General features: G+C 36.4%; 2 protein-coding genes across 7 annotated transcripts in view; one reads left to right on the forward strand and one right to left on the reverse strand.

The window, feature by feature from the left end:
* Window positions 1–8,668, reverse strand: Septin4 (Septin 4). Of its 2 annotated transcripts, none has more exons than XM_021329751.3 (8): window positions 8,156–8,668; window positions 4,763–4,954; window positions 4,407–4,665; window positions 3,275–3,425; window positions 3,024–3,189; window positions 2,365–2,521; window positions 1,528–1,612; window positions 1–1,413 (listed from the first exon to the last, which is right to left on the reverse strand). In XM_021329751.3, the coding sequence occupies exons 1-8, from the start codon at window positions 8,163–8,165 to the stop codon at window positions 1,327–1,329; spliced, it is 1,107 nt and encodes a 368-aa protein (XP_021185426.1). In that variant the 5' UTR covers window positions 8,166–8,668; the 3' UTR covers window positions 1–1,326. The 2 variants fall into 2 exon arrangements, with proteins under 2 accessions (XP_021185426.1, XP_021185425.1); XM_021329750.3 differs by lacking the exon at window positions 8,156–8,668 and adding an exon at window positions 6,415–6,562.
* Window positions 6,748–24,259, forward strand: part of LOC110372804 (carboxypeptidase D) — a 26,930-nt gene continuing 9,418 nt past the window's right edge. For 4 of the 5 annotated variants that reach the window (XM_049837915.2, XM_064035989.1, XM_064035990.1 and 1 more), the window contains exons 1-4: window positions 6,748–6,889; window positions 22,878–22,980; window positions 23,613–23,774; window positions 24,082–24,215. In XM_049837915.2, the coding sequence (XP_049693872.1) occupies window positions 6,884–6,889; window positions 22,878–22,980; window positions 23,613–23,774; window positions 24,082–24,215 (405 nt within the window). In that variant the 5' untranslated portion in view covers window positions 6,748–6,883. Of the gene's footprint in view, window positions 6,890–19,898; window positions 20,060–22,877; window positions 22,981–23,612; window positions 23,775–24,081; window positions 24,216–24,259 lie in introns of those variants that run through there. The other variant, XM_049837918.2, reaches the window with a different exon arrangement.

Below are 24,259 nucleotides of genomic sequence, written 5' to 3' on the forward strand. Positions count from 1 at the left end.
TTTAAAGTATCAATTTACAGTTTATTTCAATAATATCGATACAAAGTTCATAATTTATTAAACGCTTTGGTATAATTATCTAGACTGTGACAATGTTTTTTTTCTGATAGTTGTAATAAATTTTCCAAAAAAATAAAAATATGTAGGTTAGTGGTCGAGTCCATTATGTGATACATGTATAGAAAGTCAGTCTGTCTATCTATACGATATTGTTACATTATTAGGTACTGATGGTGATGAATTAATTGTTAACACAATTTTTGTTTCAACTTGCGTCGGCACAGGCAGCAGGGCAGGTGGGTACAGATCCTGCACGTGATGCTTCGCAGCAAAACTTAGTGTTGAGTAGAGCTGCCATCACTGTTAAATCTACGAACTATTGGGCTGCGCCATTAAAGCTGGATACTTTCTCAATGTCTTTGCACATTAACCACTAACGGCTCTGTACCCACCTATCTAAAATAGGAAAATATCCCAGGATAGATGGAAAGCCTTATTGATTGTACCAGAACTGATGACGCTTGTGCTGTTAGTGGAGGGTTTTCATTTTTAATGTTTAATATAGGTGCATATAATAGTTATTAGGCTTAGGTACTAATTTATCAATCAAACTGCATAACAACTAGATCACTAAAAACTTAAAAGAGTTGATTGTAGATTAATACATCTAAGTAATGTTATTGCAAAGATAAAGTTGGTTAACTACCGACAATAACTATAATTTTACCTAGGTATATTCAGCCTAATGATAGTTTTCGATAGATCGTGAGGAAAAATCCATGTTCTTCCAAAAATGGCCCGTGTTATACGGAAATAGCGTTGCTCGACTGTACCTATCCATTGCGCGTTTCAATTTATTCTAGTGCACATAATTTTAGACATGGTGCCACCATTGACGGCGACTAAAGGCAACTGCTGTTTCCGACTCGGCCCCTCGGCCAAGTTTGGAGCGAGGAACTCCATAAAATTTCGTTTGTATGAATTATTATTACACCGCTCAATGTCTATACATACTTATGTGTTATCCATATAGGTACCTAATCAACTGGTATTATTTTATTCAAATCGTCGTATTACTAGACACTGAATTGTGTAATAAAATGTATCTATACAAATACATGACAAATAGGTAGGTATCTACCTATAAATTAAAACTTTTTTGTCTCTGAAAATTGTTGTAAATTACCATACCTATTGTATTAACTAACTTGTATTATAAAAATCTAAATTCATTTGAATTTTCTAAAGAGGTTCTCATAATTTATTATACGTCTACTTATGTGAGTACGTAATGTTTATGCTATGCTATACATTGCAGTCTATTTTCTATACATCTATAATACTGTCATGTTTTTTATCGGAAGCTTTGAGTTTTTCTTGCATCTGCGTCAACATGTCTTGCATACGACGAATCTGTGAAGGAAAGAAAATAGTATTAAGTACATTTGATATGAATTTGTAGTGGCAACTTGACCAAAGTATATTGATTAGTTAGAAGATTGGTCTCGTTAAGGTGTGGTTTATTACCTCTTCATCCTTCTGTAGCAACAATCTGTCTGTGTCCGTGATAACTACTTCGTTGTTGTTCCCCATGGAATCTCTCTTCAGTTTCCTGAAATCATCATAAAAATCCAACTTAAAAACATTATTGTGTTACAGTCAACCTGTGCCTAAGTAGGTAGAATATTCTATCAACTCAACAAGCCGCTTTTAAAATACTAGAAGTCCTAAGAAGGCTACTAATTGGATAGGTAGCAGCGGGTTTAAAATGCACCAAATGAAGTTAGTTACAAACGTTCTATTTTTGAAAGGGACTAAAAATAACCCATGAAGTCATCTGTAATTGAGTAACGAGAACTTAAACTGGCAGAAACCGAAGAATTATTTCTTCAGTAAGAGAAGAGATAACATTAATCATAAGATTACATGAGTTAATTTAAGCTAGGCCCCCAGAAACAGTCATGGCGTGGTCTATTGAGGTGAACCCTCTTTTATTTAGCACGGACAATTTAGCTAGTTAGTGGGGTCAACGTGATCGTTAATGCATGTAAGTATTGTAGGCGGGCGGTTTGGGCTCTTGTAAAAGGATACTTCAATGAAAAAATCCGAATTACCTACGTAAGTAAGTATTAGAAGGTATGGTGTAATCTTTTTTTATTTTCAGTTTACCTAGTCCCTGCCTACGTAGGTACATCCTCTATTGTCGCATGACTTCCTAACGGTAATTGTTAGCGGGCACTCAAATCCTAGCAATTGTTATCTCTAGTTGATCTTCACAGAGAGGTACTGTAGTTATGATCTTACTATTACATTATACTTATGCCATTTTTTAAATCGAAGGTAAATAAAGAGAACACAACAAACCCTCTTTCCCGCATGGCGTGTTGAGATATCTGCGAGATGCACTGCGCTCGGAAGTTCTCGTAGTGGACGTCTTGCGTGACATCCTTCAGGTCCTGCATGTGTGTCGAGATCAACATCGTCCGCAGCTTCGTGAAGTCCGAGTGCCGAGGGTTCTCCACTGCGAGGCAATGAATCAGCGTTAATATTGTTAATGGTTAAAATTGGACTGCTGCTTAAATTGGATGCTAGCACAATCAATCATGATTAGACGTCGTTTATATAACCAGGGGGGATAAATACATGAATCTGTGTAAGTATACCTCTTCTGGTACCTACTCGCAAAATAATATGATTGATAATGTGATGAATGGATTGATAATTTTGATTGTTGACAGAATTCAGAATGTAAACATGGATGACAAAACAAATGATGTAAGATTGTTTACTATTGTTTACTGATTTAGTACGAGAGCAATTTCCAGATATGTCGCATTATTATAGATACTAACATAAGTAATGATAGAATATTAATTGATTGCATTTCACAAACTAGTGGATCTGCTTCTAACGCCAGTTTGGGCTCCTCTTGAAAGTAGATATTATAGAAATCGAATGTAACTATGGTAGACACCGACACAGTAACTACAGGTAGCAAAAAGAAAGTCCATTATTAATCTTACCATCGACGATTCCCCAGGGGTATTGTCGGCCACGTACTCGCTTGCCTCCTACTTCTAACACAATATCTGAAGCGACGACAGCGAACGGAGCCGCGGCTTTCAACTCACGGTCTTGTTGTTTGAACTCTTCATCTTCATCGCTGTCACATTCAGGAAACTGGTACACCTAATCACGATATACAAAGAAACATAAGTGCTAGATTCTAGTCGCCAAATACTAAACTGTTTTCAAAATCTAATGTTATTCTTACTTGAATTTGATGTTCCTCCAAATCGTTTAGTATTCGCGATTTAAGCCGCTTCACCTCGGATGCCGTGAGAGAGTCCGCTTTCGCTATCACCACGACAATATTTACTTTACGGTGTAGCCTCCTCATCATTTCTAAGTCTACGTGACGTAAGCTGGTAACAAAATGTGTATACGTAAGTATTGTGTTTCGTTCAGTAAAAATAAATAATAGACAGAACTTTCTGATGGACTATAATCGCATAAGGATGGACAATAATTTGTTGCTGTGTTAAAACGACCACTTGTAGATCAATTTACATGAGATCATGTTAGTAAATCAATATTCACTCGATGGCTTTTGTAACGACCATTGATAGGTTGTCAAAGCATGGTAAGAAATACAGCTGGGAAACGGCTGGCAAAGTCGTCATAAGAGTTTTAATAGCCGCACGACATCGGCTCGAAATTGATCTGTTTATTGCTAGCGATCAAATAAAGTGAAGTTATTGACGTTTATGACACTACAAATAAATCAAGCCATTTGTAGACGATGTGCCTCCCAATGCGCTGTGTGTTTAATTTAATTCGAAAATTAAATTCTTGCTTTGATTATTTCAAATAGTCATAGGGATGCACTGATTAGGTTCTTTTCACCGGATCTTTCCGTCACTCTGTCGTGTGTCAGTGTGTATCAGCCTGAACTGCAGATGTCGGTGCAGTTAGTACTTACCTATAGCATACGAGTATAAGCATGGTAGCACGTGTGCTTCCGCATCGGCGCTCCTATCTCTAAGACCCTGACCATAATCGACCTAATAAAAATAATACACTCCTCCGGACACGTACGACTGCGACTAGCACGCACATGGGAGATTGTACAATTTATGGGACGTAATCTATTTAGAGAAATTAGGTCGGTGTGTATTTTCTCCATGAAGTACCTATTGGCCAAGACTGACGGTGAAATTGGTCAATTTCAAATTATTTGCCTCATTACACACGATGTTCGCCTCTATAATTTTCTAATGTTCTCATAAGTACTTGTTTGACAACACAATACCGTCTAAGACAACGCAAGCATAAAAGAACAAAAGAGAAAGTAACTTAAGAGTAAAATACTATGTGCGTGTACGTATTGTAATATAAAATGTTACCTATGGGCCCAGGGCGGAACGAAATAGAGACAGCAGTGCACTCGATTGTCTTGCATGTGACGTCGGTTTAATCCACTTTCATCAGTAAAGTACTGTCTAAACTGTTCATCGATGTAAGCGGAACAAACTCTCCATGAGTCTTCACAGTTGATGGCATCTCCAAATCCAGGTGTATCTACAATAGTCAATCTTAACTTGACCCCCCGTTCTTCGATTTCCATAGTTTTCTTTTCCACTGTAGTTGTCTTTTCTATTCTATCTGCAATGACATTGAGAGAAATTGGTAATGCATTTTGTTTGATTGCAGAATGTTCTGAAATATTTCAAACGGCGAAAAGAGTTCTCTTTTGTCTTACCATGAGCGTCTGGTATTTTCCTATTTCTGTAGAGGTCTCCTAAGAATAAGCTGTTAATGAGTGTCGACTTGCCCAGGCCGGACTCCCCGACTACCATTAGTGTGAAATCAAACCCTCTTTTCACAGATTTTCGGTGCACTTGCTCGGGCAGGGTTGCGAACCCGATGTAGTCCCGCTCACCGCGGTCACGTTCTGTCAACAAAATGATTTGTTCTATGTTAGCCATAGCTTTGGAAACACTAATTCAATGTGGAATCAAGGCGAGGGAAAAATCAATTGGTGAGGAATCAAGGCGTTACGTAGGTAGGTTGCGATACGTTAGCTGCTAACTAATAACGAAAGAATTAGTGATGGATTCCTTTTATAGGATGGTATACTTTGAAATACTGTCGGAAAGCTTGATAAATTACATTTTTTTTCAATATATTAACATTACACGGTCAATCAAAGTAAGTGGATCAGTTTTTCATACATCAGTTATGCAGTAACCGATACGATACCGACACCTGGTGTAAACTTACGAAAAACATGTAATTGGTAAACAATGTTTCCCGAATGTATTATTTATTACCGATAGATTTATGATCATGAACCACATATTTATTTACCATGCTTTATAAAATATTTTCCTGATCTCTAATCTGACACGCTTTCTCGGCATACAGCAGCAAGTCCCATGAGACTGCGTATTGTGACAACATGAATGTTGACAAGTGCCATACTATTGCGGAAGGTTACAATTAACATTAATTAGTTTACAACAGTAAGCCGCTTATTATTCTCTTTGTGTGCTTCCCAGCTATTTAAGCTAGAGCCTGCTTAGCTTATAGGAAGCAGGGCATTGCAACGCGCGCAGCAGAGTGGAACATGACTGGTTCCCTTAGAGCCTCGGTGTGGCTCACAACTCGCCGTCCAGGGACGAAGCGCGTGCGCACCTGATATTGAGGGCGACTAGCGGAAGCGACAAACGTGCCACTAAGTCACTATACGCAAAACACATTCATGTTCTTCTTATCTAAGTATTATAAAGAGAAACTTAAGGCTCCACATGTCCCTTACAAATAGTTCGAGCGCTTCAATGAAGTAATCAAATATTGTCTTTCCCTGAAATGATAATGTAGATAATTATTTGTAAAATCGGTACCACCTCATACCTTGATGTGCTCTGCGTCATTTGTATTTAGGTATCCCTCAAGCAAAATAAACATACGTAAATTCGTATTTTTATACCTGAGTAGCAGATAGACATGTAAGCTTAATCAGTAAAAAAAGGAGATCTAGGTTCTTCTCACGATCTAAAAGTTGGACAATGCATATCTAGTGATCACAATACAGCAATTATTTTCTTGTTCAACAACAAAGTATGCTGTGTGAACGTAAATAAAAATAAAGCACTATTGTTGTTATTGATGGTTGCAGAATTGTGAGTGCTGACTTGTTTTTTTTTCTTAAAACATCAAGTCTTTGTATAGAGACTACCAGTTAGTGATAGGTGTACAAAAATAATAGGGGCGTTCACAGTTCCATCATTTTTGAAGAAATTTTATGCCAAAAATATTCCAAATTAGTATAAAATCAGTTAGCGTTTTCCTATTTCTTATAATTGTAATGTTAATTGGTTATTGTTGCTCTAGGATACTGTGTAGACTTACGAATTTTAATAACTGTAGTAAAGGGCTTGTTTTTCAAATTTTCATCGGAATCTGCACCATTATAATTGGTTTCGGAGTCTGCATCATTCTTATCGACCTTATCACCAATGTTGATATCCAAGATAGCAAATGAATCAGTTTTTTCCATTATTGTAATTCATACATTCAATGTTGTTCTGTCTGACTATTAGTGTTAGTTATCTACGGGTTTTGCGATTGTGAGAAAAACCGCGCGAAAATTTTCGTCACGCACGTTTGAATACGATTGTAGCGTGTATTATGTTACGGTAGCGGTGCAGTCAATCTGCGTAAACCGAGGACATGGAGTACTTGGTGTAAGTGGTAAAGCCGTGGACACTGGACAACCGTGAGCGCAGGAAGGCGCGGCCGCGACTCACGCGCACAGTTCCGCGGCACGTTCGCACTGCGCGCGCTGCTCAACAAACTGACTTCACACTCAGTTTCAGTTATGCAGGTTAGATGGATCAAGTTAGATGTAACGTCAAAATTGCGTCACTCATTTACTAAATTAACATTCTAAATTAGGCGTCCTATTATGTACCTACCTACTACAATTGGCTTGTTTATTATAATAACATCAGTAATATATAAAGTTCCTTCATGAATAGAACGCCAAAATTACGTAATTTATTAGATTAGTAGATATCTTTGGTTTTGACAGGCTACCGAAAAAATTGAAAATAATGTAGGTACCTATTCCAGGATACGCAAAACACAACCTGAAATCTAGTTTCAGGAGGAGAGAATGATGGATGAATTTATAGTTTATCATCATCCATCATTCATCGTCAGGTTTATAGAAACGTTTGAAAATTTAAAAATTTAACGAGGGTTTTAGTAGGTACCTATCATATTGATTTATTCTAATCCTTTTCTTCCTCTTTAAATGGCATCCTTTCATCAGCAGCCAGGTGTGCGTAGGAACTTAGTAGGTACCCTGTACCTACATATCTACTTGCTACTGTAGATACGTAGAATTGAGAGGACACGTTGCGATTTAGCCGCGTCTCATCCGGTGACGCAACATGCATCTCGTATTGTTGTGTCTGCTTGTACGGACTCGTATAATAAACACACGAGTTGCATTGCCGCAAGATATAGCAAGATGCAGTATGTAGATGAATGATATTTACGCAGAACTAACTAGATTTGTAGGTTTTATTTGTCCACTTTGATGTAGGTATCTACTTGTTGAGGTACCTTGTATAGATAGGTCACGTAGAACTCCCTAAATAGGAGGGATTTAGTTATCAATAGGCAGGTAGGTTAAGTAAGTGAAGTAACTTCAAGGTTCCTTGTACCTACGTCAAACATAAGGTTCACGCTAAGAGCTACTATTTCTCTTGATCGGCCCTCCTACGGTTCCTATCTATAGCTCTTTTACAGCCACTGGAGGTTTATTTTGTTCAGAGTTTATGGACTATGTTTTATATTATTAAGTATTGATATTGAAACTATGTAAGACTGCCGTTATTTGAAATCGTTCAGGAAGAGGGCCTGTAAACACCAGGACCGTTGCTAAACTACGCATCAGCAAACATTCGCAGATTTGCTGCGTGAAGGAAAATTGCACTGATCATAAATATCTGCCACCTATTGATTCAACAGTCATCGAAAATATTCCATGGCTCGAATCAAATATGAAAGTTTTGTGACAATAAACAAGAGGTACTTAGGTAAAAATTAGTTTATTGAGAAAATATAATAATGCAAAACTTACCCATTGTCATCTTGTGATGTCACCACAACACACTGCTCTTTGTTATATACTCAACGAAAATTAACTTCGTATTGTTACATTTAGTACAATACTACTATTTTGTTTTGAAAACGTTTTCATTATTCCTAATGACTTAAACCTAACTAAACTTACTCTAAAGCGATCGATCGACTGTGTTCATAATTTATATCACTTTATAGAGAATTCTCTAATTATTTCACCAAAAGATATTATTTGCTGTAGTGTCTTTCTTCTTATTTTGCGTTGATTCAATAAATATTTTACGCGATATATGAGTGCCAAAATCACAAAACGTAAATAAAACTGAACTTCTTTTACACTTGACAGTTAACATAATATCACAATACCTATCCTAAAAAATTGTATATTCAAAAACAGTAGAAAAATTTAAGATAAAATAAAATCACATTGTTTGTGCGCCGTCCTGTGCGTTTAATGTTACGTAATGTGAGGGTCCCGGGCCGAGCTCGCGCCCTCGGAGGATACCCCTCTCTTCGCCCCTTTGTTTGGGCTTGCGCGTGGCTATGCGCGACTCGGATGCGCGGCGGGAAAACCTCAGTCCCTCGTTGGTCAGACGATGGTGACACTACCCCCGGCCACAGAGTACATTACAAGAATAGAGTTATCAGTGGCCAATGCAGTACAGCGCCATCCTTTGTTTATTTTAGGAACTACAACTTGCTATGTATATACCTATAGCTAGCAAAACCATTATATAGCTCTGTTGCACAAAAATCTTACCTAAATCTGAATTCATCTACCGTTTCGTCTGAACTGATGTTTATGATAGTACAGAAAAATATTAATTATCAGTACAGAGAAACGGTAGATGAACACAGTATAAAAGTTCTAAGGGAATAAAAAATAAAACAATCATTATTATGATTTGATAATGTGTCTTTTATTATAATAAGTAATAGCCCGTTCTTTAATGCTATCATCTTCATCTTTTTCTGTCCTGGTGCCATTTAATAACAAATTTACATCCCGGCACCAGTTATTTATAAAAAATCTTGAAGAAAAGTCAAATAAAAAATCTGTCAACTCGCTTTTGTGGTCTGGGCAAGTCAAAAACTAAAATCTATGACTGTGTACAAAATTGTCTTTATATAATTTTTATGCGAGGCATATCACTTTTCTTTTAAAATATAAGTGACTACGTCTTGGATTGCAGAGAATAGTTTTGTTGTGTTTTCGGAAGGGTAGGCGAGTGATTTAAACGAAGAGTACTCTCTTATTTTTATATATTCATTTATTTCTTGTTCTTCTTCTTCATTACAATATAAAATTGCTTTACAATTTTGCAATTTTAAATACATTTTTTTGCCTGTTTTATTACATAGCCGGTTACGTAGCTGAGTTGGCTTATAATTTTGGATTACTTTTTTTCATTAAAATCTATAATTTCGCAATTAATATCATCGATATCTATTTCATTTATTTCTGTGAGTTCATTAATATCCTCCTTTTTAATAAGTAGTCCATTGATTGAAAAATTTTACAGTCATCTTCTTCACAATTTGACCCTACAGAATGACTACTTGATAAATTATTTATTAATAAGCAAAAGCTGACTCAAAGCCAGATGGGGTTGGTGATATATTTCTGTATCCATGAGACCGTATACAGCCAAAAAAATTCTCTAATGGATCTTGATTTAAGTGTCTCATCCAGAATGATTTTATATTATATTCATTGAATGCCTTATTTTTTAAAACTTCAATATTTTCCAGCGTACGTAACCAGTTTGTAATTGATGGCACACTACCTTCCCTTCCTCCTCTACCAATAAACTTCATAGATTTTAAAACTTTTTGCCCTCGCCCATACCTTACTGTGATCAGATTTTGGGGTGACTGATTTTAACAGCACTTTACCGCTTCTTTTTGAATTTTCAAAACTGCCATTCATAGAGTCGAAAAGTTGATCGAAAAACATCAATACGTCTGCGGTATCTTTGCACTCCGAAGGAAGTATTCTTTTATCTGAAAAGTAGAAATAAAATTAATTTAATTTAAATGATCCCTAAGAAACTTTGTATTGCATATTACTAGTGATCAGGTAATTGGTGCTTTATGAAACTTCGAAATCATGTTTGGTATAATGACTACTAGCTGTCCGCCCGCGATTTCACCAGCGTCGTGAGGGAACTGATAAAAACTATCATTATGTTATTCCTCGGATTTAAATCTATGTCTATACAAATTTTAATCTCAATTGGATCACTAATTTTGAGTTTACTCAACACACAAAAATACAAATCTTTCCTTATTATATTAGAAACCTCATTTGGAACCTCGATTGGGATTAAACTTGGCAGTAATATAGCCTTCATCGGAAAAACATATAGTAGTTCCCTCAAGAAGCTGGTGAAACCGCTGACGAAAGCTAGTTTTCTATAAACAAACACATTATCAAGTTTTAGTAAATACTTTAGGCTCAGGAAAGTGTATAATTACCACTTATCTGTACAAATTTTATTATAGGTATCGGGACAGATCTTGAACGCTCGGCGTAGAGTGGGGGCGCTTTTCGCATTGTAAACTCAGTATAACCCAAAATTTCGCATGTGCGCAGCTGAAGGTCAGCATTCAAGACCCGTGCCAGTACTTTGCGTGTATTACTACTCACCTGCTAGGTATCCCATACTGGTAGCGACTGTTTGACTAAATATTTGAGTTGCCATCTTAACCTTCATCTTGGGGATTTTCTTTGGATCAATGTGGGCTTCTGTAAGATTTTTAATTAATCGTATACCTTTATAAGAAGGATTTTCCTCATGAAGTTTAATTAGGTGGTCCCACTTCGCAATTTTAACTTCATCTTCTATAATGCACTTCAAATTCTTGGTAATTAAATTATTCCTAATCCCTTTTATTAAGTGGGGGGTGTCAAAAATAGGTATTATTTCCTTGCCATTGACTTCAAATATTTGATGCTTAAAATTTAGATTTTTTCTTATATAATCAACTCTTCTTTCTTCTATCAATTCGTTTATAGCGCTAACATTTGTAGTCCCTTGGTCACAGACCGTTGCAAGCACATAAAACCCACACTGTTGCAATTCGGAAATAATATTTTTTATTAAAAGTTTCAAATCTCCTTTGGAAGTTGTTCCTTTGCAAAATGTGTAAGCCAATGGTTGTTTGTAATTATTTACAAACCCTCTTAACATAAAAACAAGTGCATGATCCGCTATGTTCCTGTTTGTTTGTTTTCCATTATTAATAAATCCCGTAATGGCATCTCGTTTTCTATTATAGTCATAATGGGGTGTAATAGATATTTCATCGAACAGAAGAATGCATAACTTTTCATTTTCTGTCATTTTTTGGGCTCTTTTCTTCAACTGGTTAAATATCCTTTTGTTGATTCCTGGTCTTAGACCAGCACAGGAAATCAGACGACTCAGAGTGATAGGAGATGGTAAAATAAATATTTTACTGAGCCATCTATATGCTTTTGGGCCCTGTTTGTACAAACTGAGAGCCATGATTTTTTCGTCCTTTGTGAACCTTCTTCCCATTTTTCCTTTTGAAATTTCGCGAAATTGCATGACTGTAAACAAGGCTGCCAAAGTCGAAAATTTTTGTAAGCACTTCTGAAAAGTGGTATTTTCAGAAAGTCTTAAGGCTCTTTTCAGTCGTGTGGCGTAACTTTCTTTCTTTTGTTGTAACTTCTTGATTGTTTTTTGCAGATTCGCTAAGTTTGGTACTGAAAAAAAAAAACCTGTTAAAAGGTAGGTCAATTATCTCTTTCATAGAAATTGAAAACTTAACTTATTCAAGTGCGACTTTGACATAATGAGATTTTCAATTAATTATTTTGGAGGAAAATCTACTTCAGCCCAATCTTCCTCTCTATGTGACCAAAAACTCTATTCTCTATTTTTGAAATTCTTACTGCAATATACAGTGTAGCGATAATGTTATCAGTATCACATAAAATAGTACACAGTTAACTATTGATCTAATAATTGTATTAAATAAATAAACAATTTCCTAGTGATAACCTTATCGCCACATAGTATACTAATACAATCTATGAAATAAATATTTACCATTTTTTGTCATTGCAGCTGCTTGTTTTAGGGAAATATGTTTTACTCCTGAAGTCTTTACAGGTTTGCCTAAATCTGAAAAATTAAATTAATGCATTTATGTATAAACATAATAAAATATATATATATACACTGCTGAAGAACCAGCAGGTATGGTATACATTACCTAGGCAAAGTATTTAATGGACAATCAAATTTGCAATTTTTCATACATTGTTTAACCCTAAACACCCCAAGTATTCTATAAATTGCCTAGGTATTGTATAGAATACTTGAATAATACATTGATGGTAGAAAATAAATATATCTACCATACCTATCAACTGATTTTAATCCAAACTAATATAATAAATGCGAAAGTAACTCTGTCTGTCTGTTACGCTTTCCCGCTTAATCCTCGCAACCGATTTTGATGAAATTTGGTACAGACAATCTTTAGACCCGAGACAGAACATAGGCTACTTTTATTTCGAAAAAAGGGATGAAGGGTTGAAATAGAGGTTGAAAGTTTGTATGGGATTTCTTAATTTTAAAAGATAAAACCATGAAACTTTATATTTAAGCACTTGATAAGAAATCATTAAACATTTTTCTAGCATTTTGAAATTTCGACCAGCTGGGGGTGAAATAAGGGTTGAAAGTTAGTACACAAGTTCATCAAATATCACGTCATAAGAAACAAAAATCGTTTGTTCATTTTGAAAGTTATTTTTTACCAGTGTGGGGTGAAATAGGGTTAAATCCCTACTTCCCTACTAATATTATAAATGCGAAAGTAACTCTGTCTGTCTGTCTGTCTGTTACGCTTTCACGTCTAAACCACTGAACGGAATTAAATAAAATTTGGTACAGAGATAGAGTTGACATTGAGAAAGAACGTAGGATAGTTTTATCCCGGACTTTGGAGAGTTCTCTTGGAAACGCGATATAACCGAACTGGACGCGGGCGAAGCCGCGGTCGGAAGCTAGTTAAAACTATAAGTGTTTTAAGAAATTTACCTGCTTCTGCTAGCTTCTCAAGTTCACTGGTCTTGATAGATATTGGTTCACCAGAATGAAGTGGACCTGCCAAAATAAGTTAACCAGTTCTGAAGAAAAAATCACAAATAATTTACAAAATATTTTTTATACCAATGTTAAGTCAAGTGCAACAATCATATATTAACTCTATCAAATAAAAAAACTTACTACTTTAAAAATAAAGTTGATGTGACAATTAAACTTTTTCACTTTACTGAATAACACTAACATGCTTTCAAGATTACCTCAGTAACAAAATTATGGCACCTGCTGTGGATGTTGAAGGTTGAGCAAATATTGGATTGTAACTGGTCACATTGGTAACATCTGATAATGGTCTTTACAAGGTATGCCTGTAAATGAAATACATATACTTTTAGAAACTTTTGATAAAGCACTTATTCTTTTTTTTTTAATAAATTGTGCCTGTTTTTAATCTTTGACGAAGGAAGGTTATTTAACTTTAAAAATTCTCTCGAAAACAACTTCCTTTTGCATGTAGTGTCAGTCACATTTATATTTTACTAAATAAATGATATTTCAAAATATCCTTGGTTGGCATTTTTCTCTATAGAATAATTGTTGAAACTGCTACAAAGCCATGTTTAAATTGAAACTAAAAACATAGTACTAATTGTAATAATTACGCAAAACAAAATGTAAATCGTGTCAAATGTGGAGTCGGTCACATATTTAATTGCCAACTTTTTACTGCAGTAAAATTTCTCATTCCCAAATAAATAGAAAGTGTTTTGAGCAGTAATGCTTATTCAAATTACGTTCACAGGCATAGCGCTAGTCTACATCTACACTAATATTGTAAAGAGGATAACTTTGTTTGTTTGTTTGTAATGGATAAACTCAAACACTACTGGAAAATTTTAAAAATTCTGTCACCATTAAATATTTATATTATCTGGGAGTGACATAGGCTATATTTTATCCAGGTATGGGAGAAGTTCCCGGGACACGGGTGAAGCTGCAGAAAACAGCGTACAGTCCACCCACGGTTTCACCTACATCCCAAGGGAACTACTTCTCATATTCAAATAAAAACTATCCTATGCATGACAGTATTTATCCAGCAACAACTTGTCTCACTTGTTTCCCAAGTAGATACACCAGTAGTTTTTGAGTTAAATCTTTCCTGTTAATATTATACTAGCTGTCTGCCTGCGGTTTCACCCGCATCCTGAAAAATCCTGGGTGTCAATCCAAGTCTTTCACCGGGTTTTAATCTATGTCCATACCAAATTTTATCTCAATCGGTTTAGTAGTTTAGAAGCCTATTCAATACAAACAATCAAGTCTTTCCTCTTTATAATATTAGTATAGTATAGATAGTTACCTATATAGTAATAGTATAGATAAAAATCTATAGTTGTACTCAGGCAAAAACACATTTCAAGTACCTTTTAAATGCAAAGTAGGAACTGCATTAGCACTTAATCTTGAACTTCTTGTATGGTATTTACTTTCGAAGTGCTTGTGGCATATTTTTCTGTTTTTGAATACAAATTGGTTATCCAAAACCAGAATATCTCCCCCAATTGAGTAGACCCAAGATCTAAATCTGTCCTCTTCCTTATCGGGGTTGGGAAATGAATGCAAAATAACATTGCAATCATCACCTGTAAATGAAGACATATTATTATTGTTCTACGGTATCTCCTATAATACTGTACTGTATATACTTATAATGGGAAAGTCCACATTAAAATAGTATATTTAAAACTTACTGCGAGTTGTAGTGCAATAACGAACACAACATCTGAACGGAGATCCCATATCGTCAAATCCAAATCGTAAAGAGAAAACTCGGAGTCCAAAGTAGTGCGCACAGGTGTAAAATTAAAGCGGAGATTTCGGTGTCCTTTGGAAAGCAAACGTTGTCGGAAAAGCCACAAATATACGGAAAAACAGGAGAACGCACCACACAACACAATCAACAACTTTTAAAGGAAGGGTACCGGCCGGACGCCATGACATATATGCGTTCCATTACACACAAAAATTTACAAAACCACTTGGAAAAAACCAAAGCGATTTTCTACCTTAATAAATATCAAGTAACAACAAGTAAGTGTAGATCACATGTGTAGACATATTTTGTTTATGATTTAGATGCTTTGAAGTTTGCATTCCTCTTTTTTTTCTGAAGAAAAAGCTTATTTCAAAGTTAGAGACGTAAGTATTTTGCGTATAAAGAACTGACAAACAGTCGATAGCAACACCACATTATAATGTTGCTAACGAAAAAAAATATACAAAATTGAACAAAGCGCCACCTCTCGTTAATTTTCAAAACTAAATATCTTAACCAGCCTCCGTACATAGTTTTTCTATACGAACTGTTACGACCGTGCCCCCGGCTCCTGCGTGCGCACTGGCGGCGACAACAGGGCAGCGATCGATACTCCCATAACATAACGCGCCTGCGCTGCCCTCGCCCACTAAGCTTTCTACTCCAAGCTCTTTACTGCCCCAGATGCATAAGTATTGGCATTGTATGTTGATCCCCATTTGGAATCAAGGTCGTTTTCTATAAATAAGTACTTCATATTTTTTTGGTTAATTCCCATTTGGAGTTTTCGTCATTCATTCATGATCCTAAAACTACACTAGACTCCTCTAAAGATTTCTTTAAATAAGTATCACTATAAATATTTGGGGCGGGGACATGTATGATTTTGCAGACTGTTACGGTTAAGTGGACTTTATCTAAAAGAAATCAAATCTGATGTGTAACAATTATCATTCGCAGTGGACTAAAAATACGCCCTTGAGGAACTCTCGAAAAATTAACTTTAAAGTAATTTCAAAGAAGTTCTTAATTTTATCAGTATCCATAGACTGAAAAATAAGTTTTCGTACTAGGTATCTATCAAACATTATATTCTTCACTTTTCTCGTATTTGAAAGGATCCACAAATGGACATAATGGACAAAACTATCAGAAGCAACTCCATCTTAAATGTGACCTATCGGACGATCGAGGTAGCGAGTTGCACTCCCAATACGCCTAGAACACAGAAATCTTTGATCCTTTAATCCACAAGTAATTCAAGTATTAATTTACATTACGGCATTCTTCTCCTCAGTTCAAAGTACAGATGTTTAATCCAGGAAAATATTCTATGCTTCTTCACTAGTTAATGTTGAGGTACCGTGTTTGACTGATGCGCTGGATGCTTGGAAAATAGCTTTTCCGTTAACCAGGGCGAGGTTCCTTCAGAGGGAATATAATTTATTGAGTGACTAAACTGAAATAGAGTGACCATTATGTTGGAAATAGCCTCTAGCTCGTCCGTATTCATGGGCGTAGCCAGCTTTGGACTCAGGGTGGGGCAGCAGTCAACCTATCCCCGCGGGGATGGCTCTCAAACTTGTTAATCTCTTAATTTGAGAGGTTTATGTTTTCAGGAACAGAAAATAAACAATCTCACACAGGACACAAGCCAAAAGCAAGGGCATATAGTTTCTGAATACGCGAGCGAAGCGAGCGCGAAATTTTTATCGGACTTCAACCAAATATTACGTAAAATTTTAGCCCAAACGGACTTAACTTTTTGTTTGTTGACAAATGCAAAAATAAGGACATATAAGTAGTTTCTGAATACGCGAGCGAAGCGAGCTCGAAATTTTAATTATTTTTTAAGACTCAAAACCTTAAACTACGTAAAATGTCACCCAAATATACATTTTCTTATCAATGGGGGGACTAGGTACGACAAACCCGATTTACGTCCATACGAAAACCCCCGCTTGCATAGATAAGTCGATAAAAATAAAGTTAGATAACGTATAGCAACGTAGCTAAGCTTCGCGGACCACTCGGAATGCCTCCAGGGACCACCAGTGGTCCGCGGACCACCGGTTAAGAACCACTGTGCTAAACGATCGTTCTATTGTACAGGTCGTACATGGCTGGGCAAGCAAAATAACGTGCGCGGTTTTTACACTAGGATAAAATTGCATTTCCGAAATTTTGATCACATCTACCAGTTCCATCTCCTTCAATGCATTATTTTTTGGATTAGATGGACGGCTCGCATAGCACCTTTTCTTTTAGGGAATACGGCTCGCTTTCAAATGACGCGTGCACCGCGCATGTTCGGGAACTCGAGCGTGCATTTTGTTTTGATCGCGCTCTTTTCAAAGCCGACAATTTTTGAGCAATAACTTACGGATAGTCCATATTATGATTGTTGATGTTGTTAGGTAGAGTTAGTAAAAAAAACATTGTTTAATCTGACACCTTATAGGTCAGAGCCAGGGCCCAGGGTAGGGCAAGTGCCCCAGCTTGCCCCAGTGTGGCTACGCCCATGTGAGCTACTGATATAAAGATATGAAAGAGTGATTCATATCCCAGTGATTGAAAGATGCATATCTATCTTTTCTTTTCAATGACACATTTTGCCCATGTCTAATGCCTCGCCTCTCGCGGCTCTCGCTCGCTCGACCCGCATCCCGCTCAGGGAGGGGCAGCTGCCCCTCCCTGCCCGTACCTCGCTACGCCCATGTCCGTATTTAGTAATACATAAAAGATGACCTCATTCAAAGCAGGACGGTTGATATGCTCTGTTGGTTCGATAGTTTCGGAATAGATGAGTGAGATGAATTTAATTTTATTGAAGTTATGTATGGCTTATGGCACTCGGTATTGAACACTTTCTGCGTAGGATCATTGAAACAGAGGTTCTAAAACTACTCAATGCACCGAGACATAGCGACTGATAGGTAAAGTACACAAATAAATAGTTCCACAATTTTCCGCCGATCTGTATCGTGGCGCGCACTCTACAGAAGAAGTAGAGAGTAGAAATTAGTAGTAGTAAAACAAGGCTTTGTTTTACATTTTGGGTACCTAATCCGAAATGTTATAGGAAAATTATGTATCGCTTTCACACTAGTGGATTTGCAGCGCGCGCGGCTCTCGGATCCCATGGGCTGCCGCGCTTATACGAGTATCTACAAACAATTGACAACTACAGGAACAAAACAAAACAGACTTTCGCCTATATAATTTTAGTGTGATACTCAATTAGTTATGTTTTTTTAGTATTTCTATGTTTTTTACACTTATGTATGTACATAGGGTATCTTTGTCTGCTCTACCTTACCAAACATAAGCCGTTTCAATTCAATCCGTGCTTTTCATCCATACATTTCTGGGCATTCAATTTTCGGACTTCTGATTTAATGTTTGTAAGTGTGACAGAAAAAAGACAACATTAAACACCTATACCACAAATGGGACCCTCTAATAGTGCTCAATTTTTTATCTTATAAAAAGGTTAGGTCATCTCGACCCAACCCGGAAATCGAACCCGAGACCTCGTGTACAGTAGTCGCGCTATGCGACAACTAGACCAGCGAAGCAGTTCCTTTATGTACACCCCCTAGAAACTCCTCTAATTAGTTAATTGCATATTTCCGTATGAACAACACCTGTGTACTCCCTTACTTCGGTAAGTAATCCTTACTACTCTTACGTATTATGTAGTTCGGTAGGTACTTGTTGCCTACTAATTTTGTCCAGGCAATACAGGTTTACTGCAAAATTAAGTCGATGAAACCTAATTTTAATTAGGAACATACAAAAGATATGATAATAATTTAATTTTCTCTACCAGACAGAATCGCTTACATTGTACAGAATTTTAAATAGTGTGGTGTGGAAAGAAATTATCTAAAAGTGTCTAAAACTATCAATGACCGATGTAAAATAGTCCGAAAAACGATATTATCTAGGCTCGTTCCTCATTTGAGGATTCCTTTAATGAAATCGGTTTAAACTTAGACCCATAATTCACATGGTTGGTTAATGTACATTTGGGATAAGACTCAATTTATCAAACGAAAGGTCACGGCCGTGCGACCGGAGCTGGGAAAGCTCTGTAATTTCCCAAAAGGGTAGAAGGGTGCCATTTGAGAAATGCTTGATATAGCCGGTGACGTCAACACTAAACTAATTCAATTGAGTTATTAATAACTTTCCCGAACCTCCAAACTTAGAACTGGGCCTTAGAATTAGGTCGTCCGAAAAATACCTTTAACTTTTATTTAGGGATTTGGGGTTGCTAATGTTGTCTCACTTATAATGCCTATAAGGGTAGGCAGGCATTATAAGTTAGACAACATTAGCAACCCCAAATCCCTAAATAAAAGTTATGTTATTATTTTATTAAAGCCTTGGAGGTCAATAAACCTCCATTACATATCTATAAGTCTCCGTTTACTTTGTTTCAACTAGATAGACTAAAATATTGAATTACTTGAAGAATTTTCTCGCTAACTAAATGGCTACTGCAGATTAAATATCGGGTAGTATAGAAATTCTATCCGCGGGAAAAGTGCCAGATGAGACGAGAGTTGGGAATACTCAGACTACGTCACGGAGAGACCGAACAAACTTTTATAAACTCGCTTCTATATTGTGACCAGTAGAGTGGAAAGTACAACTTCTACGATGTTGAACACATCGGCGGTTCCCACGAACATGAATTAGACCTTATGGCGAGGAATTAGAAGCAGTTTTACAAACTTTGTTATGAGAGAAAGCACTTTCCGGTTGTGTGTCGTGTTGGATGACGCAGATGACGGCGTGTCACGCCGAACACCAACCCACCAACGGCTGCCAGTACTTGCCAGTCGAGCGGAGTCCACTCGTCTGCTAGGACTGGAACGTGACATCTCGACATAGCGTACAGTTTTCGCGAGTAATAAGTTGCGGTGTGCTACAAACAAAATAAATGACATCCAGATAGTACATTCCATATCATTGCGCACTGTGATACAAGGTAAGTCATTCCTTATTTTGTTGTGATTTTATGTTACCTATTTTATTTAATGAAAGTTTCAAAAAATCTTAACTTGTAATCATAAATAACTTATAAATTAAATATGGAAAAATTCATCTATGTGAACACCGTAAATACTGTTCTATATGTGAAATAAAATCTTATCGTATTATTAGCGGATTCTTAATTTTAATCACATAATGATGTGAGAAAATTTTATTGTGTTATTGTCTGTAGTTACTACTCGTGATGTCGATTCCTTGAGTTTACCGGTTTGTAAGCCTCTTATAAAGTATTATTACAAATGTTATTTTTATTATAAGATGGATATTATTATAGATGCATACTCAGCACTTATATGTATGCAGGCATGAGATATTTGCGCAGAATAGTGCAGGTGCAGCACTGTAAAATATTTAAAATTTCCAAAAGTTATAAAAAATATCAATACTAAAGTTGTATTATTGTGTATCAATTATTATTCTCATCAAGATGTTTCATACCTACGGCATGCCCATTTCAATCGAACTAGATACAAACTTTCACATACTCAACAAAAAAGTGTGCTGCATTGTTTGTTGATTAACGATGCAAGGTGCATCAATGAAGTTTCACATTTAAAAAATCTTGTTAATTCATCAATAGATATTACTATAGACATACACTTTAAGACATCACTATATTTATAAATTTTATAAATGCCTAAAAAACAACGCGCTTTGCCAAGTAGCACGAAGTACCGTAAGAAGAAGAGTTGTCGCAAAAGAATTTAGCAATAATGTATATGCATAAGCCAGAAGGAATGCGAAAATACCAGTAAACTGGCTATTAATTTATGTTTCACTTTATTAAGAACAAGGTTAAATACCTACAGATTATGAATCTGCATTAGAGAGCACTCAACTATAACTGATATCTCATAATAATCTCTTTTCTCTAGGTAATATTATCACATACCTGCTAGAAAACATTAACTTGAGATGGTTAGATGTTGTTACGGTCTTTTGAAAAGGAAAGTTTTTCTTTCAATTAGCGGGACTATGACAATAGGGTGAATGCCTATACCTGCCAGCAGTGGGAGGAAAGCTATCAAAAAACAGTTGCCATGAGCATAAAAGCGCCCAACCAAAACCAAAAAAGACACTGGTTTTTGAGAAAACGTGTCTTATTATGACTCAAAAAGGTCAAATGTCCATAAATATTATTTAACCTTTCAGAGAAAAACATAACATTTAGGTAAAAAGTTGGTTCAATATCGTTCGATTCCTACGTTGCTTCTAATTGAATGGAGTGTCAGTTACGGGTGCGATAATTGTTTTGAATTTAGATTACCTAACTGTGTTTGAACTCTTATTCTCAAATATAAGGTTCACCTATTAGTCGCTAGGTTTTTTAAACAAGCACGTAATCTAGGCATTTCAGTGCTAGGAAAGTCGTCGAAAACCAACATTGACTCAATTTACCATGTTCTGATTTTGAATTCTGTTGCCGTGCAAATAAAGTAGGCAATCTCGAACGTGATATTATTGCGATTTCAATGATAACCTAGTCAGCCAGAGGGTTACAATATGTGGACATGACAGCATGCATGACCGCGGCATGTCGTGGGTTCATGACTAATACAAAATACCCGGTAATAGTACAGTCAACTTCAGGTCAGTGGTAACAGTTTTATAGGAAAATCGTACTTATTATTATTGCGTTAAGGTGCATGACAGTTACCACTGATGTGCAGTCTACCGTACAAGACACGGTTTGAGTAAACAAAAGAAAGTTGCCAAATGCGCGTACTGTAAAGTTAGCATTTTGTGTTTATCCATGACTGTGTTAGAAGGGTTTTATACATTTTTATAATTTGTAGGATTGTCAGCAATTCTTAACTGACTGTTTTAAAATTATTGTGAGCAGACTTTTTCAGTTCCATTGTATGAAAACAGGGAATTAATGTAGGTACATTATTTTAGAGAATTAATAAATACTCTTAGGTAACCTCGAAGCTTGTTTGTGCTTTGTAAGGAACCGGTTTTTACATAATTACCTGTACAAAAATAATTATGTTTGAATAGGTAATTACTTTAACGTGTAGGTTCGTCAATTCATCTTTTATCTCTGCACAATAAATAATTTTCGCGGATCTTGTGGCCCCAACATGGTCACTTCTCATAAAAAGGCATTGCAATATGATGTTTACAAGGTAATTAAAAGTTTTCCTTCATCTTTACCATACCTGCTAGCGACTATACATATTGTTGACCTTTGAAAGATTTTGATATAGGATGTTAAACGCAGTTATAATCTCTAAAAGTCCATAAAATGATTATGGATGTTTGCTATGTATAAGGTCGGTCCACTAACCCAGTGACCTTGAACCAGCGACCGGTTACGCCGCATAACTGGTGCGCTCGCCCAAACACACTATAGGGTACAGTTTAAAAGAAAGCTCTAATCCCACTTTTTTGTTATGGAAGCCGACGACTGATCACAAGATACAGTCTCAAACCCCTGGAAAAAAACGACTACAGAGCCCCGCGTATCCCTGAGGTACCCCCATAAAACAAACTTATAAGAATCCTGTTTATGTTCAAAAAATATAAAGTTTCAAACAAAATTTTCAATAAGTAGGTATTATAACAAAAATAAATAGACTATCAAACTTCCTCAGAGAATATGCGCAAACAAACATCAAAAGACGATTTAAAGTTTTTTTAAGACTTGAACCATGGAAAAGTGTGTCTATCATTGGAAGAAAAATAAACAGAATGAAGGGAGGTGCAATCAATTGAAAATGTAGATAATCTAAAGATGTATTGTTTTACAGATGGCGGGCAGTGCGAAAGCGAGTGTAGCTCGCATTTTCCTTTTGCTGACCTTTCTGGGCGCCACACGCTCACAGTCGCTCTCCAACCCCACGTATAATCCAGGTACGGTGCACATCACAGATATTGCAGGTACATAATATTATGCTCTTTGCAAAGGTAATTTTCGGAATTATAGTACCTGTACCTCTAGCATACATAACATAGCTAGGTAAACAGTGTTTATATACCTACTAAGTTTCCATTCATAACATGAAAGCGCTTATGAGTGTTTAGTGATTGAAACCGGGCGTTGAGCGTTTTCATTAAACAGCATCAATAGTAGGACTTTAGGAATTAAGTTGCTAGTTAAATGAGAATTAAAATGTACAACACCTTGTTCCCCAAATCAGAAAGCACTTAACTAAAGGCTTAAATTGACTAAGCAAGCATACCTACATAGGTACTGACTGCGAATTATAAGGAATCACCTGACAGCGCATTTGATGATTTCATCATTATTCTTTCCAAGAGAACTCAAAGTACATCTCTATCTACCTCGAAATGTATCAAACCAGCTACAAGGAGGAAAAAGCTCATTAATTCATCTTATTTTATGTTTACAACGTCTCTATCTACTGCAACTGGGTTTTTCCGTAGCATTATTTTATTCGTTTATTAATGGACATCAAATGTAAATATATACTTATCTGTATCAATACAGCTGCCTATAATTCTGATTATTGCATCATACACAGATGAAGTTTCTACAAACTTAGGCGAAGTCGAGTCCAGGGAAAACGGACCAGATCTGGAGTTCCGTTATCACGACCATGATCAGATGACCAGATATTTACGGTCTGTGTCTGCGAGGTATCCGGCCCTGACGGCGCTCTATTCCGTCGGGAAATCTGTACAAGGTAAGAAAACATTTGTGGGTCTTATTTAGACGGACTAATTTGCAAAGTGCTGGCCAACGCCTCGCCAAAGAATTTGCATGGAAAAACAACCAGACTTTTGAGCGCGACCCCGCTGAGTTTAATTTCTCTTTTTTATTCATTCTAAGGCTGATTCTTTGATATTTCGCGATATCCTCGACGCATTTGTGAAAAATAATTAACGTTTAATTTTTGAACTTATTTTTCCTTTTTTACATCAAATGTCATCTTTGAATTTGTTACATACTTATACATACCTTTTACCAAAACAATACTTGTGTTCCCGCAGGTCGAGATCTCTGGGTGATGGTGGTATCGGCATCGCCTTACGAGCACATGATCGGCAAGCCCGATGTCAAGTACGTGGGCAACATTCACGGAAACGAAGCCGTCGGTCGCGAACTACTTCTGCACCTCATACAAGTTAGTTGCCGCAACCGGTGTTTAACTAAACGCCTAATCTCTAT

Source organism: Helicoverpa armigera, chromosome 8 (genome assembly GCF_030705265.1).
Source record: "Helicoverpa armigera isolate CAAS_96S chromosome 8, ASM3070526v1, whole genome shotgun sequence".
Taxonomy (NCBI): domain Eukaryota; kingdom Metazoa; phylum Arthropoda; class Insecta; order Lepidoptera; family Noctuidae; genus Helicoverpa; species Helicoverpa armigera.